This window comes from Pipistrellus kuhlii, unplaced genomic scaffold, assembly GCF_014108245.1.
Source record: "Pipistrellus kuhlii isolate mPipKuh1 unplaced genomic scaffold, mPipKuh1.p scaffold_m20_p_23, whole genome shotgun sequence".
NCBI classification, from domain to species: domain Eukaryota; kingdom Metazoa; phylum Chordata; class Mammalia; order Chiroptera; family Vespertilionidae; genus Pipistrellus; species Pipistrellus kuhlii.
The window spans coordinates 6,312,873-6,330,220 of record NW_023425522.1 but is presented as its reverse complement, the minus strand read 5'-3'; the positions used below and the strand labels follow the sequence as shown (position 1 = coordinate 6,330,220).

The window sequence follows — 17,348 nt, the reverse complement described above, 5'->3', positions numbered from 1 at the left end:
GATGATGTTTTTTACAGCAGCCACAGGAAGCTGACACGTTTTCTAACAGGCATCTAGACACTGAGGATCGGCGGGGAGTCATCAGCTCGCAGAATAACCGGAGCCCTGGTCCTGAAGGAGCCATTTGCAGCAGGAGAGCAGGGAGGGGAGAGGGATCTAAGGAAGGACCTGCGGGGAGACACATCCAGGAAAGGACAGACCACACTGCTGCTTCTCGATGGCAGGGTCTCCAGACAGACGTGTGCCAGGGGCTGGGTGGCCGGTGTGGCCCCTGGAGAGGTGTGCAATCTGCGTAGATGGAAACCTCAGACAGGAGCTGGCCGCTCCCTGTGAGAGCTGAGGGCACAGGCTGAGGGTCCCCATGGGGCAGGAGGTAGGACCTGGCTATTTGACGACCTGGTGTAGCAGGGTCTAGGAGGCCAGGGCCAAGGCTTATCAGTGACCCCTCTCTCTTCTTGAATGGGGCAGGGAGGATCTTTTGAAAAAAATGGGAACAGGACCCATGGCCCACAGCACCTCTCCCTGCAGGAAGACTTGGAGTCTAGCAGCTCCAAGCCCTTGAGAAATAATACTCGATCTTGACCGCTGTCTGGTTCTGGGTACTCCCACGGGAAGTGACCTTGAACTTCTGAGGGGTTATGAAGTTGGCCTACAATGTGATGGAAAGGCACAGTAGCTAGGGCCAGGCAGTTCCAAAGCCTCCTGCTGGTCACCAGAAGAGTCTGGGCTGTGGGACAAGAGCTGGACCAAGGTCCCCTGCTCTGACAGTATCACTTATGCTGGTGGTTAGACCTCCATTCCTGCCTTTGGCCATTCACGTAGCAGAAAACCAGGAGTTCCAGGGATGACAACATGGGACCTCAGAGCAGCTTTGGGCCTAAATCTCTGATGGGTGGCTTATGGGCTGTGAGACCTGAGACAAGCTCCTTAGTTTTCTAAGCCGTGGTTGTTTCTCTGTAAAATGTGCTTAAAAGGACTGGATGTGGGGGGAAGTGAAACCTGTGCAAATGCCCCCAGCTGGGTGCTGGCCCCTCAGAATGCTGGGTCTGCCTGGCTGCTGCCTCCTGTGTCCCCCTGGCTCCTGGCCCCTTTCCCATGGTGTTCTGGGCCCCCGATTGCTTCATCCTCCCAGCCTGTCCCCCAACCCCAGCTCCATTCTTACTCCTTCTGCCCTGCCATGACCCTGGCGCTTCTGCTTCCCCTCAGAGGCCTTTGGAGGCTGACTGGGTGGGGCTGTGGGTGTGGCCTGTGGGGCCAGGCTGCCTGGATTCAGTCCTGGCTGAGTGTTGTCCTAGCTCGGGGTCCCTGTGCCTCACTTACTCACCGGTTAAGGGTGGTGATAGCAGTAGTACCCAGGCCCGGGCATTTGGAAAGGATTAAGTGAGTCCATAGTAGGAGTGTCGAACTCAATCAGAGAAGGGGCCAAAATCTAAAATCCAGCCTAAATCGCGGGCCGAATGGTTTACTGAACAGTCATAAACTGTCATTGTGATGGAAACGCAGTGGAGTGCAGTGATGACAGCGCGGTGCAGGCCACATTGCAAGGCCTGGCGGGACGGATTTGGCCCGCGGGCCTTGTGTTTGACACATGTGGTCCATAGAGTGCTCAGAGCAGCCCCTCACATGCGGTCAACACCCTCGGAATGTGTATTCTTTCCAGCTGGGCCCCTCCTCTGTTTTTTTGACTCCACTGCAGAATGTCTGCCAGGTGCCTCTAACCTCTCTCCTCCTGCCCCTTCTCACAGCCCCCACACCGCCTTCCCCACTACTCCTTTTCTGTCCCCTTCCCCACTCAGAGGTGTCACCCAGCAGCCATGCTCAGGCAGCTCCCTGGCCCACAATTAAGGGGTTCGGGGGTTAGTTTTGCAGGGGCCTCTGTTGGTGGAGGGTGGAGATAGTGACAATGGGTGGGGCGTCACGACGGATGGTGCTGCAGGAGTGGAAGCAGGAATAACACACTGCTCGCTCGCCGGTGCACACCTAGCACCACCCTCTTGCTTTCCCTTAGAGGACAGAGCAAGCTGGGACAAGCAGAAAGTCAAGGACACAGGAATCTGGTGGGAGCCCTGTGAAGAGAGTCAGGATGCAGACCTAGTGGGGTGGAGAGGCTGGGCCGGGAGAAAGGAGGGCTTAGGAGGAAGAAGGAGGCTATGGAGGGCCCGGGACTTGAACTGCTAGTTCAAGTGCCAGTTCCTGGGGACAGTGACAGGCTGGCCTGGGTGCTGCCTTCTCCCCTTCCTTCTCCCTACCCCCCAGCCCTGCACCACTGACTCATTCGGAAGCTGCCTTTTCTGCATCTATTGTGGCCTCCCTCCTGGATGGATGTGATGGAGAGTGGGGTCGTCAGCTCCTGTGAGGCCCTGAGGAACCATGCCTGAGACCCACCCCACCCCCTTTCTCCTGGGTGGCTCCCGAATGGGGGAGTAGACATGTGGTGATGAGAGGGGCAGCTTAGAGGAATGAATGAGTGGATCCAGTCCTGGGAATTCTGGTGGAGCAGAATGAAACAGCAGACACCGTTCAATAGAAGAAGTACAATAGAATTCACTGGTAAGCAGCAAGTTGAATACAATTCAACATGACATCAATTCCTTAGGCCTCAGGTTCAATTGCACTCTCCGGAGAGAATAGTGATGGGGGATAATGCAATCCAGCTGGCTGAGCAGGGATGCTGGCCCTTCCCTGACCCTCAGGCGCGAACGCAGTCATGTGGTGGAGCTTTTGTCAGAGGCGCGGCATCCTACCTGGGCTGCATCCACAGGCCAGGCACACCCACACCTCAGGTTTCCAAGGGGTGAGGCTTTGGCAAAACCCTTTAGTGCGACGCTGGCGTGCTCCTAGGCCCACAATCACATAGGAGTCCTCAAGGGGGTTGCATGAAGCTTGGGGAGCTCTCCTCAGAGCTTTCCTAAATTTCCTGTCTGAAAACTAGCTTGAGGAGCAGGGAATGTGGACAAGTATCACTGCAGCCTGCAAGGGGAATCCAGAGCTTGGACACTTTCTAGAGTCCTGGATGCCCCCAAACTTCCTTCCACTAAGACAGGGTGGTAGTGACATCCACCTGGGGCCCCTCCCACAGCTCTGCCCAGACAACCAGCTTTCGGGCAGATGAATCAAGACACAGGGCATGTGGATTTCCATTGCGCTAACTGGGAGACCACACCATTTTGCTCTCCTGGGAGGAAGCATCAAGGTATGTAGGAATGACATCACAGGGCCAATATGAAACCTGCCTTCACGTCAGAGAAAGGAAATGATCTGCAAGCCGGTCACTGGGGGCACCGGAGCTACAGTTAGTGACATAGCACTTGCAACACCCCAGGGTTGATCCTTGACCCCACTGTGTGCAGGGGTGACTCGGCCACACCTATTGAACATGACCATTCTGGGTGAAGTTCAAAGGCCACCAGCTCCCTGAACTCTGGCTCCTTAGGGAGGAAGGGTTTGGGATGCCCTCATGTCACAGGTACCTGCCTTTAAGGAATTTCCCATGATGCCGAGGGAACCAGATGGAGATCCCTGGAGGGCTGTTGAGAAAAAGGTTGCCATGGTGACCAGAAGACTAAGGAGTGAAGGGAGTCAGCTCAAGCCAGGGGTGTGTGCAGGGCAGGACACATCTCTCCCCCAGCTCCTTATCAGACGCTTTCCACTGGCCCGGGCCTGACTTAGGGTGGCGTCTTGGCAACCTGTCTCAGGTACCCTTCCTTGTCTGTCACCCTCCTCATCTGTCTCTGGCCTTGGGAGCACCTTCCACATGGGTGCTCTCTGTTTGGCAGGCCCTCAGGAAACCCCCTTCCAGTCTCCCACACACCCCGGAGGCCCTTGGTGCAGCCCAGGAAATGCTGTCCTGAGGCCCTTGGAGGAGAAGCAGCCACAAGAGAGGGTGAAGTATAACATTTGGGAGGTTAGAAGAGTTTCTATGCAGTTTCCTAAGTGTTCTCTCCCTATCCGGCTTGCACAGACAGTTCCTGCTGCCCCAGATGCCTCTCCTTCCTCCTCTTTGCTAGCTCTCATTTTCCTTTTGTTCCCAGATTGAGTGATGGGGACTCCCGTGACTTCTATGTCCTCTCTCAAGTCCTGCTGCCACACCCAGCCACCTTTTCCCATCAAGTACACTGCCCAGTGCCTTCTGGCCGGGCTGTATCTCGCATTTTGGGAAGAAGACGAGAGCAGGAACGTGTCTGTCTGCTTCCAGCCCAGGGGTTGGCCCATAATATATGTTTGTTTGGTGGGTGGGGGCAGGGAGACAGATTTTTGAAACTGAATTCCACCTATGGAAACCTACAAGCCATTCAAATGTGGAATTCTGTCCTCTCAGTTTTGATTCTAAATGGCGGTGAAGGAGAGAGCAATCTTATAGAATCCCTCTGAAGCTCATCGTTGCTATTCTAGAATCAAGGGTAGGGACAAAGAGGATGTTAGGGCCACATGCACTTGTCCTTGACTACTCTCCTCAGAAGGGGAGAGTAGTCAAGGAGAAGGAGTTAGAAGACCAAGGAGAAACTGTGACACCCCTAGCACATCCCACCGACTCTGTAAATACTACGTAACTGAGACATGACTTCCTTGGCTGCCTGACCCAGCTTGTCCAGGGGGGTCGTGGCTTCCCCAGCCCCTTTTCTGTTCACTCTTTGGAATGTTTGATACTTGTGACTTGTCTGGTCTCTTGAAATGCAAGTCAATATCTCACCCACGAGCCGGACTGGCAAACCCAGGGGTCAGAAGTCAGCCCTCCCTCCCCTCTCTGAAGGACCACTGTTGGTCAGTTTCATTCTAGAAGGATAGAGATGTGAATCTCGTTCAGGCACTCAGCTATGTAAACATGAGGCTGTCCGTGGGGCATAGCCTACCCCAAGGAATTTCCCAACATGCATAGCACTTGGCAGAGAGAGTTAGCTGAGTGACTCCTGAATGACTGAAGGCATGACAGGGAATGAGAGCCATGAAAGGGGATGGCTGCGGGCAGGATCAAGGGGAGTGTCGGTGATAAGACACTAAATGAGATGCATCCAGCAATGCTCCCCAACTTCACGGAGCACGGAGTCCTGAGCTCTCTCTTTCCCACAGATCCCGGAAGTGGGCTTGCCCGGATCGCTTTTATGGCAAACCCCGCCACCAAGGCGATGGGATGTTGGATGTTGGTCACCAGCTCTCCTTCTCCTGGTTGAGATGCAGGGCGAGGGGAGGCCAGCAGGGGAGGCCACCCATCAGCGATTTAAGAAGAAGGACATGATGCTCTGGAAGAACATGGACTTCTGCCTCTGCTTCTGTTTCTTCTTGATGATGGGCACCCACACCAGCCCGCACACCATCATCATGAGTCCCAGGGACAGGAATGCAGGCCCCGTCATCTTAAGGACCTTCAGGCTTGTCTGCCCCAGATGCAGGGTGTAGGCAAGGCAGGTGATGGCCACGCCGAAGAGGAGGATGGCCCCGCCCACGGACATGATGATGATGGGCTTGCGGTAGATTTCCCAGTTACTCCTGGGGGCTTCGGTCCAGACAGACTCGCTTCGGGAGCTGATGCACAGGGAGCTGGCGGTCTGGCTGGGCAGCAGGTCCCTGGACTCAGGAGACTTCTCGTCGACTTCCAGGGCTTTGGGGAGAGTCTCCATCGTCACAGCTCCTCAGGGCCTGGCATGTGGGACCTGCAGCAGTTAGAAGCAAAGGCAAAGCCAAAGGGCTCCTCACACACCTTCCTGCGCTCAGCATCCGCCTCCAGCTCGGCCTGGGTGGAGGGTCAGGCAGAGCTTTTGTGCTGAAGCCAAAGGAAAATCAAATTTTCTCCACATAAAAGAGAAACCACTCAAGCTGGTGTGGGTTCTTCTTGTAAGAGATAAAAAATATGACATCATCTAGTCAAGTTTTTAGTGTTCCAAACTGGGAACAGCAGTGCCCATTAAACAAACAAAATCCACCCTTTACAGATTGGCATCTGACTTTCAGACTCCTTAGCTTTCTAGCTCTGGAATCTTGAGTGTGTTACTTAATGTCTCTGTAACTCAGTTTTCTTATCTATAAAATGGGATAATGCTACCACTTGAAGGGTTTTCAAAAGGGCTCAATGAATTCAGACATGCAATGCATTGGAACAATGTCTTGCGTATCGCAAGCACTCCATAAAGGGTATCGTTTGGCCATTAGAGTAGTGATACTTAATACGTAACTGTGTGCGTGTGCACGCGCAGGTGTAGTGTCTGCTGGAGCTAGACACTGCACTAAACACTTTCATCAAACCGGAACCTCCCAATACCCCTGTGAGGTGAGCATCCTGTTTTACAGATGAGAAAGCCAAGGCTCAGAGAGGTGAGGCAAATTACCACAAGGCTGGATTAAACCAGTCTGCCCTTCTCTTACACCACAGGCCACGAATGGGCTGGGGCCCATCTTTTAGTGCAGCCTGGGCTTTTATGTGCTTTGTCAGCACAGGACAGTGAGGCCTCAGGTTGGGTGTGACCTTTAATATCTAAATGACCGCTTTTCCCACCGCCCCCGTGAGTCATATCAGATTCCCACCTTCCTGTTTTTAGGCCCATAAGGGTCTAGATTGAGCCAACTGCCTATTCCAATTTCTCACTTAGAGCCCATCGGTGTACCTCGCACTCACCAGAGCTCTCTCGTCCCCCAGTCCCATGGGGAGGCAGGTGGTCACTGAACAGAGCAATGCCAGCTGCTGAGAGGCAATACTCACCTTCCAAATCCTCCCCCAGAGCCACTCTGGCTGCAAATACCTCTATGTTTGCAAGTCAATAGAGATGATTTTAGACACTCTCCCGGTATTAGATACTCTCTGTGGGGGAGGAAAGAGGCCAGCAGAGTCCAGGCACCCGAGGTCATCGCCTAGTGATCATCCTCACTCCTCTTTGCATTATCTCCAGAGGATCCCAGACAGCGCTGTGCCCTTAGACATGTGGTCGGCAAACTGCTGCTTTTGAGCCACACAAGCGGCTCTTTGGCTCTTGAGTGTGGCTCTTCCACAAAATACCATGGCCTGGGCGAGTCTATTTTGAAGAAGTGGCATTAGAAGAAGTTTAAGTTTTAAAAATTTGGCTCTCAAAAGAAATTTCAACTATTGTACTGTTGATATTTGGCTCTGTTGACTAATGTGTTTGCTGACCACTGAACTAGGCTAAGCAGTCATTTTAAAGTGAGCTCTTCCCCCGTGGGCTGGAGGCAGAAAAGGGGTCACAGGCTATGAGGACATATTAGCCGGGAACCCTGTGTTGGTCACTGCCATCTGGTTCCTTAGCTGGGCAGTCTGACACCTTCACGGGGGTTTTCTCTGGATCGCCATTTCCACCATTTCCCGGGGAAGGCCCAGGACAGAAGGGCTTGCTGCTCAGACGCTGCAGAGGTTCTAGTGGGGAATCTGGCTGTTCTCCGCCATAGGAGAGCGGGGCTGAGGGAGGAAGGACTGCTTCCCTGAGCTACCCTCAGGGTGTGAGGTGGCCACTGCATCATGAACAGGAAGTGGGCAATTGGAGGTGAGACCCCTGCCAGGGACAGCGGGTTCCTGGTCTCTGAGGGAGGTAGAGGGACTGCCTGGCCTTGCTGGAAGCACCTCACACACTCTCTTTATCCCTGAGAGGAGCTCATTAATGTATTCCCAGTTTATAACAGCAGAGACTGAGGCCCAGAGAGGTTCAGGGGCCAGGCCGAAGCCGCCCACTTTCTCTGGGGCTGTGCTGGGACTCCAGCCATAGTCTTTGGACTCAGCACTCCTTGCACAGAGCATGCTGGTCTGGATGAGTTGGGAGGGTCCTTCAATGCTGATAATGTCTGAGTTTTTCACTTTGGGGCTTCTTTCTACAGTAAACTACTTCTTCCTGAAGATGAGTGCCGTAGGTAAGTATTCAATAATTGAATACAGACCCAGCATACAGCAGGGAAATATGGTCACTGTTGTTTTTCATAATGTTGCATTCATTTAATTTAAAGGACTATTTTTACTCAGAGATTCTGTTCTTCCTTCCTTGTTGGGCATTGTTTCATTTTATGAAATGATCATGATGAAAAATGATCATTGATTTTGTTAGTATCTGTATTTGCCAGGGTAGAAGGTTGGTTAGCCTGTGCAGATGTCTGTCAATCTATTATCTCTATCATCTATCTATCATCTATCTATCTATCTATCTATCTATCATCTATCATCTATCATCTATCATCTATCTACATTTATTTAGCTATCATCTATCATCTAAATTCTAATGGCCCATGAACCCCCAAAATAGGAACCTTTAACTTAGTTTACTTACTGCCCTGGCCAGGTGGCTCAGTTGGTTGATATGTCCTCCTGTATACCAAAAGATTGGGAGTTCAATTCCCAATCAGGATACAAATATAGGTTGTGTGTTTGACCCCAGGGCATGTATGGGAGGCAGTCCAGTGATGTTTCTCTCTCTCTCTCTTTCCCCTTTCTCTGTCTCTTAAAAGAAAAAAAAATCAATGAAAAATATGGGGTGTCAGGTGAGGATTGAAAATAAACCTAGAGGACTCACTCAGGAAGAGGGGAGCCTGTGGATAGTGAAGGGCAGGCAGGGTGCGGCTGTGGGATGAACACTGTACTAAGAAGAATCACTCCTTCGCAGCCCCAGCAAGCACTTAACTTACTTGCAGGGTCCGCATGTGACAGAAAGATCTGGAAAGACTGCGTTTGCACCCAGTTTGCCTTCTTGAGCTCTGGGACTTTGGGCAGGTTACTTACCACCCCGAGGCTTACAAGTGCCATGCATGAGATACAGATAACAGAGTATCTGTCTCCCAGGGGTGGAGTGACTATCAACTCACAAAACCTGCTGTGTGTGACATATCCCAGCGTCTAAAAAGAAGGCCCTATTGCTAATAAGAGCATTGTCCTTCGTGGTCCCTGTTTCCTCATTGGTCTCAAGAAGAGGTTGGGCTGAGAGACTTCTAAAGCTGTTTTTGATAGGCCCAAGGGTGGTGAATCACACGCGAATTCTGAGAATGCAGGCTCCCTGGAAATCACTCCCTGGGGGCAGTAAGTGCCTTATAACTTTTTATTAAAATCCTAAAAGATTCTATATTTTTTTTTCTGATGCCAGGGATTCTCAACAGTGATACTATTGATGTTTGGGCCCAATAACTCCTTGTGGTGGGGGCTGTCCTGTGCATTGTAGGGTAGTTAGTAACATTCTGCCCTCTACCCACCTTTCAGTAGCGGTTCTCCCTTCAGTCATGATAATGGAAAACATCCCCAGGGACTGCCAAGTGCCACTGGGGGGCAAAACCAAGCTGGTGAAGAACCAGTGCCACAGGTTGGCCTTCCCTCCCTCCCAGCATCATTGCTTGCAAACTGCCTCAGGACCAAGGCTGAGTTTACTCACCCTCTGCCCAACAGTGTTCCACGGAGCACAGCCTGGCACTCAGCAGGTGCTAGAGGATTTGGCCTTGACACTGTTGCTCTGTGAGGGACCTGGTCCTCTGGGAAGAACCACGCTTTCAGGTTTGGATTAAGTTTTGAGGCCTTGGGTTGAATGAGTTCCTAACCACCTGCAGTGCGCTCAACTGTCCACCCAGAACCTCAGCATGTGACTCTACTTTGGAATAAGGGTCTCTGCAGGTGTCATTAAGGTAAGGATCTCCAGGTGAGAGACAGTGGAAAGCCAGAGACGCGGATCTCCTGGACCAACCACAGATTTGAATGTTGGCTCAGCCCTTGGGCATCCATTTACAAAGGGAGAATAGGTCCTACTCCCCTGGAGGCCACATTTGGAGGGTCAGATCAGTGGGTGGGACTTATTTGTCACACACAGCCAGGAAAGGGCACCTGCAGTGGGTGGGCTGGTCTGGGACTATGCAGCCATAGGGAGGAAAGAATGAGAGTCTCCTACAGAAACCATGCAGGGATCTCCACACAGGAGGCTGACCAAGACAAGCCAGACACATTTTCATTTACATAAAATGAGATTTCATTTACATAAATTTGAAAAAGCTATAAGACAGTTGATGCTATTGGAGGTTAGGATCATCGTTATCCTTGGTGGGTGGGGCAGTTCTGAAAGCAGGGGTGCTCAGAGACTTTTGAGGTGCAGGTCTGACTATTGATCTGATAGTAGCTGGTGACATGGGTGTGTTCTATTTGAGCTGCAGATTTTTAATTGACTGCTTTCTTCTCTGTATGTTAAACATCAATAAAATGTTTAAACAAAGATAATTAAAAGATATGACTTAATGCAACATGTCCCTTTCTTTAGATTCTGACTAAAACAAGCCAATGGTACAAAGACATTTTGGGATATTTTTAGGGACGTTTGAATATGGATTGGGTATTGGATGACATTAAGGATTTAAAAATTGTATTAAGTATGATAATGATATTTGGACACATAAGAAAACATCTTTATAAATATTGAGATGCATCTTGAAACAACATATAGGGATGACATATTGTGATGCTATGATATACATGAAAATACCAAACTTTAAATTAAATATGACAAAATAAAATTATTAAATCTAGATGATATATGTATGGAAGTTCACTATATTACTACTCTACTTTTATGTCCATTTGTAAATGTTTATAATAAATTAGGGGCTGAATATACAAATAGATGATGGTCAAATTATATATATAAAAATAGGGCTCTGACCCACAATTTGCAGCAACCAGTCCAGGAAACCAACTCCTACTCTACAGACACCAGAGCAGGAAGCCAGCCTCTGTCTGTAGTCAGACCTGTAGGAAGCCAGGCTGCTGTCCATAGTCAGGCCTGTAGGAAGCCAGGCTGCTGTCTATAGTCAGTCCTGTAGGAAGTCAGGCTGCTGTCCATAGTCAGACTTGTAGGAAGCCAGCCTCTGTACATAGTCAGACCTGTAGGAAGCCAGGCTGCTGTCTATAGTCAGACCTGTAGGAAGCCAGCCTCTGTCTATAGTCAGACCTGAAGGAAGCCAGGCTGCTGTCTATAGTCAGACCTGTAGGAAGTCAGGATGCTGTCCATAGTCAGACCTGTAGGAAGCCAGGCTGCTGTCCATAGTCAGACCTATAGGAAGCCAGGCTGCTGTCTATATAGTCAGACCTGTAGGAAGCCCGCCTCTGTCCATAGTCAGACCTGTAGGAAGCCAGGCTGCTGTCTCTAGCAACCAGCCCAGCAAGCCAAACAGTAACCGAGGACAACTGACTTTTGACAAACACATCAAAGCAATTCAATGGGGGAACGAAATTCACTTCAGCAAATGTGCTAGAACAACGGGATGTTCACATGGGAAGAAATGGGACAACTCCACCTCACACGACCAGCAAATATCAATCAAGATGAATCACAAACATGGCTTGAACATAAATGTAAAACTATAAACTCTTAGGAGAAAATATAGGAAAATATTTTTTGTGACCTGGCAGCAGGCAAAATTCCTTAGACAGGACAGAGAAGGCAATAATCAAGAAAGAAAAAACACACACAAATCAATAATTTAGATTTCAGCATAATTGAAAACTGCTCCTCAAAAGCGACTAAGAAGAAAATGAATAAGCAAGCTATGGACTTGGAGAAAATTTTGCAAAATACGTTATTTGTTAAAGGATCTGTATTTGGAATATATAAGAACTACTACAGTTGATTAATAAAAGCACAAATAGCCTAATTTAAAAAGTGGGCAAAAGATCTGGACAAGCCCATTTCAAAGGAAGACAAATAAATGAACAAGAAATTGATATTCAACAGAAAAAAAATGCAAATTAAAATGACAATGAGATATAGCCACACATTCACTGCAGGAATTAAAACTTAAAACCTCACAATACCAAACAGTGAGCAGTGGTGGGAGAGCTCTCGTGCACTGCTGGTGTGGATGTAAATGGCACAGCCACTTTGGAAAAAGGTTGGAAGTTTCTTATGAAGTTAATCATCCACCTACCCATTAGTCCTGCAATTCCACTGTTAATTTTTTTTTAATCCAAGAGAAATGAAAACCCATGTCCATTAAAGACCAGTTTAAGCATTCATAGCAGCTTTACCCATAATGGCCCAAACCAGAAAACAACCCGCATGTGTATGCGCAAAAGAAAAGATAAACAATGCAATAGGATATTACTAAGCAACAAAAAGGAGCTCATTTTGGACACACATAACATGGATGAATCTGATGCTGGATGAAAGAAGTCAGACATACAAGAGTATATATATTATACTAGAGGTTTGATGCACAAAATTTGTGCAAGGGGGTTGTCCCTTGCAGTCCTGGCTTAGTTTGGAAGGTCATCCAGAAGGTTGATCAGCTGTCTGGCCTAATTAGCATATTATGCTTTTATTATTATGGATGTTTTCATTTATACAACATTCTAGAACCTTCTAAGAACTAATCTAAGATGATAAAACTCAAAACAGTGGTTGTAAAGATGGGAAAGAACTCACTGGGATTTTCTAAGGTGAGTGAAAATGTTCTATCTCCTGATATTGATTGATATTGATATGGGATACATGGAGGAGTTATTTGTCAATGTGAAACACTTAAGTTTGTGCATTTCTATGCATGTAAATTACATCCCAGAAAAAATATCTATGAAAGTCTTAATAGTTGAGTGGGTCAGGCTGGGGAGCAGGTGGAAGTACAGCTACACTAAGATGGCAGAATGTTGATGATTGAAGCCATCTGATGAAACATGGGGATCTAGAGTAGGGGTGTGGGCAAGGAACATCTTACCCCAGAAAAGGAAAATAAGGGTGTAGGTAGGTAGGGGTGAAGTGACCTCAGAATAAGGTTGATTCATTAAAGGGAAATCTGTAGGGTGAGGAGTCAGCTGGCTCTTACGGAAAAAACTGTGTAACTAATCCTGAGTAGATTCTGAAAGAAAGAGAGATGCATCTTGGAGAGACTGGAAATTGGGGACAGAGGATAGAAGATGGAGATAGAGATACAGGTGGGGATGGGGATGGGGATGGGATAGAGATGGATGGAAGTGGGGATGAAAATAGAGATGGGGATGGAGGTGGGCTGAGGACAGCGCTATGGCTGGGGATGGGATGGAGGTGGAGATGAAGATAGAGCTAGAGATTGAGATGGAGGTAGGGGTGGAGAAGAGGATAGGTTTGGGGATGAGGATGGGGATAGAGATGGAAATGGAGTTGGGAATAGGGTTGGGAAGGAGATGGAAATGGACAGAGGAGAGAGGGAGGCAAAGGGGGAAGGAAGAAGGGCAAGAATGACAAGAATTTTACCATTTCTATCTTGAATCTGAACAGATTCCATCTCTTAAAGGAAAACACAGACTTTCAGGGAGCCAGAGAGGTCTGGACAGAGCAAAGACTGGGTTTGGTAGGCAAAGAAACACATCCAAAGGGCGGAACCCCTGGAATGGTCCCTTAATCTTGCTAACACTGGTCTATTTATCTGCATGTTTGCAATTGTTGGCTTACTTGGAGAGTTTGCCTACTTATATCGGTTTAGTGTTTGCTTCTCCAGGTCGCTATTCTGCTGCCAGCTAAGAGCATTCATCAGCATGGCCAAAGGCTTGTCAGGCAACTCCCATGTGCCATCCTCTGCTGGACACAGACTCACAGGCAAGCTGGCCAGTGTCCTTCTCCACAGGGGAGCTCGAGGGGTGCCCACATTCTCACTCAGCCACACTCACTCACCCACCCGGGCCTCTGAGAAATGAGGCGATGAGATGTCTCACATGAGAAGAGAGAGAGCTGGCAGGGGAACTAGCTTTTTCTCCAACACATGGCCTGGGCGTGTGGAGCATGCAAGCTGGTGAGCCTCAGTGAGTGTCTGAGATAAGAGGAGGGACACTCTTCCCTCTGGTAGGTTCTTGAGTGTCTGAAAGGCACCACTTCATGGAAATGGCAGTTGGAAGTGCCGTAGTGAACTATTGCCCTGGAGGTGACCGTGTGTGTCTGGTGTCTGTCCTCACAGGACTAGAAGCCCTCATGCCCTCCCTGACTCCTCCAGGGGCTGGGCTGGTGGGCCTGCTGGCTTCCTCAGCTTCCCACGTTCTGCAGCAGGCAGCTCCATGCCTTCCTGAGGCCAGGACTCAGCAAAGGCTTATTAAATGAGTCAATAACCAGGGGGCTGTGGCAGGAGGGCTCATCAATGCCACTGTCTGGCACCACCTCTCCTGTTTCTTCTCACCCAGTGGTTCACGATGCCCTTTGTTCTTGAATGAGGGTGGTAGGATGGGGCTGGCTAACCACGGGGCATGAGAGGCAGCTGTAAGGAGCCAGGAGGGACCCTCTGGCCAGCCCCCTCCCTCTCCCCTCTTTGGCCTCTAATGGACTGACACCTTGCCAAGACTGGCTGTCTTCTGGCTGATGTTCTCGAAGTCTCCAACTACCAGAGTAGCCCTTGGTGAGCAGAAGACACAGTGTGCTGGGGAGGGCTGACATGTCTCACAACAACAGAAACTCCCACTTTTCAGACTCTTGTTATGGGCTGGGAGCCATGCTGCCTGCTTTTTCCGCTTGGCCTCGTCTAATCTTTAGGCGCCGAGGAAGGGAGGGTTAGTACACCATTTTGCAGGCTTGGAAACTGAGGGTCAGAGAGGTTAAGTGACTTGCCCAGAGCTACTCAGCAGGTGAGTAGCGAGCCAGGACCTGAGGGGAGTTTTGGAATTTGTCTGTTCCAGTTTATCCTGCCCTCCTGTGGGACAGTTTTGATTTTCTTTTCAAATCAAAGGAAAAGGAGAACACACTTGGGACAGGCCCTGGCCGTGAACGGAACGGCAGGTGTGGCTGCCGTGGGTGGGGCTAGACCTAGCGCTGCTGCATGGAGCTGCTGAAGACTCGAGGGCTGACGCTGCAGCCTGGAGCTGACGCCAGAGGAGCAGCAGGCCTGGGATGCAGTGGCCTGAGTGCCCCACACAGCACCCCCTTCACGTGAAGTATCTCTTGTGATCCTCGGAGCTCTAAGAGGGGGGGTCTTCTTACAATCATTCCCATTTCCCAGTTAAGGAAACTGAGGCTCAGAGCGGCTGAATCCTGGGCTTTTACACACTGGATCTACCATGCTCTCAAGGGTGGAACTCTGCCCTCCTTCTCTTCTTATCCACTCCCTCCTTTCTAGCATCCCACCACTCCCTGTCTGCACGTCTTGAGCTCATCCTCCCTTGAATGTGATGAAACACCACCAATACTAACAGGTTGCCGGATTTGGCCAATACAATGACAACATGCCCAGTTAAATTTGTGTTTCAGATAAACAACGAATGCTATTCTCGTGTGAGAGCATTCCAGACAAAGCCCGGGATACACGTATATTAAAGCTTAGTTGTTGTTTATGAGAAATTCACATTGAACTTGCCTCCTTGTCCTGTCTCTGGCAGCCCGATATCCGAGAGTCCCTGCCATGCTGGGGCCATGTTATCTGCCCCTTCCATGCGTCCCTCCCCGATAGCGGCTGGACTATTCTGGGAATTGCAAGCACTGGGGCAGGGCGGGGGGTGGGACACCCTGCTTCCCAGGTCAGCTGCTGGAGACGGCAGGGTGGCCACAGATGCAGGGGTGGGTGGAAGCCACATGACTTATTCCCGAGGGAGACCCAAAGTCATTTTGTCTTAATGTCTGAGATGTCCCAGCGGAGTCCCAGAGCGCCCGGCAAGCTGTCCCGGCTGGTGTCTGCCCTGCCCTCGACAGGACGCGCCGTGGTGCCCGCCGCTCTCTGATAAAGGTGAGTGGGGCCCAGTGTCTGCGCTGATAAGACAGAGGCCAGGGTATTTCTGAGTGCTCTGCCTGGCACCAGGGCATAGCCGCCATCTGTCACTGGCTCACAGACCTTCTTGGAAGCACCTTCGCCAAAGGCCACTCAACCTAGACAGTGCTGCTCACCTCCATCTCCAGGCAGCCACGCCCAGGCCCTGCTGGGTAACGGGTAACGAGGTGGGACACTAGGTCAGATGGTGATGTCTGCTCCACTGGGTGTCTGCTCCCAGCATGCTCACCTACATGTGTTTGTGTGCTCCCACCTGTCCCCCCCTTTCTGCCATGGGAATGCCCCAGCCAGCACTGCACTTTGTTCTCCGGGTACCTCCCGGGCGCCTGGCACCTGCAGCAGGAGGGTGGGTAGATGCTGAGGTCTGAGGTGGGATGCCCAGGAGGCTGTCGGGTCTGAGTCCCACCCGCTGTGCACTCTGGGATCTGAGTGTCCACCTGTTTGGCTCATGCCTCTCACTAGGTTTGGGAATGTGCTCCCTGTCCAGCTCTGCCCCCGGTGCCGGCCAAGGGTGGAGGCTGGATGCCACACACGACCCTGCTCCCCTCTGCCAAGTGCACAGCCAGGCAGCCCCTCCCTTGCCACCGCTCTGCCAGGACTTTCAGTGGGCAGTCCCCTCTGCCCGCTGGCAGCCGCTCCCCCCGCCAGGACCCCTCTCCTCTGCCTGTCAGTCACTTTGCCTTCTGACTCCCATTCAGACAACACATTCTAAAGCAAAGGGAAACGCAGCTTCCCCTGGGACACGGGAGGAAGGGCAGAGGGGCGAATCCTTCCTTACTTACTGTCCTGCCGTCCCCGGGGAGGATGGGGCACCGGGGAGTCGCACGCGGCTCACACGGGGAGGAAGCCAGTGATGAGTTTCTGTTCAAGTTCTTCATCCCAGCCGAGAAAGCCTCCCTGGGCCGGCCCAGGAGCCGGTGTGCAGCGAGTCCAGCCACTGAGCAGGCTCCAGCGGGGATGAGCTCACCAGGATATGGGCTAATGGCTTAACCCTTTGCGGGCCCTGGCACGGGCACCGGGGATGTGGCTTCTCTCAGCTCTGCTCAGCCACTCTTAGATGAATCTTGTGAAAAATTAATGAAGCGTCTCTGCAGTGTGTCTTCGAGTTTTGGGGAGTGCGCATCGGGGCGATGCCGGCAGGGCTGCTTTGCCTGGCAGGGCTCAGAGACCAGGAGACCCCGGAGCGGCTGGGGCGGTGGGGTGTGTGGTGGGGATGGTGGGGATGGTGGGGCAGGGGTGGGTTCCTCAGAGGCTATGCGGTGCCTTGACAATGGGGTGGGGAGCTCTGCTGGTTCTGGATGTTGGAGAGGACAGTGTAGATGTATCAGACACCTTTGGTTTCCAGGTGGCAACCCCTGGAACTTCCTGATGCGATCAGTGGGCACCACAAGTGACAGATACCAGGGGTCCACAGCAGGAGGTAAAGTGAGAGCACAAGGCCCCTCACACCCCATGCCCAGACAGCTCTGACCTGGGGCACAGCGCATGCTCCCCTTGCTTTTCCCACCCATCCCCATTTCCCCTGTGGGGTTTCATATCACAGTGATAGAGAATAAGGTCATTGCCACACTGGTAGGGAAGGGACTCCCATGTCCATGAACAGTTCTCAAGATGGGTACCCTGAAGCCAACAAAACTGTCCAAGATCCTCCACCAGGCTGGCTGTGCCCTTCTCCATGGTAA

At 50.9% G+C, this 17,348-nt stretch overlaps 1 protein-coding gene across 2 annotated transcripts; it reads right to left on the bottom strand.

Annotated features, from left to right (window-relative positions):
• Nucleotides 1–1,978: 1,978 nt before the first annotated feature.
• Nucleotides 1,979–16,728, bottom strand: PIRT (phosphoinositide interacting regulator of transient receptor potential channels). Of its 2 annotated transcripts, none has more exons than XM_036452236.2 (2): nt 16,449–16,728; nt 1,979–5,758 (listed from the first exon to the last, which is right to left on the bottom strand). In XM_036452236.2, exon 2 carries the CDS (start codon nt 5,613–5,615, stop codon nt 5,208–5,210), a length of 408 nt encoding a protein of 135 aa, XP_036308129.1. In that variant the 5' UTR covers nt 5,616–5,758; nt 16,449–16,728; the 3' UTR covers nt 1,979–5,207. The 2 variants fall into 2 exon arrangements, with proteins under 2 accessions (XP_036308129.1, XP_036308130.1); XM_036452237.2 differs by having other exon boundaries at nt 1,979–5,648; nt 16,449–16,726.
• Nucleotides 16,729–17,348: the final 620 nt, after the last annotated feature.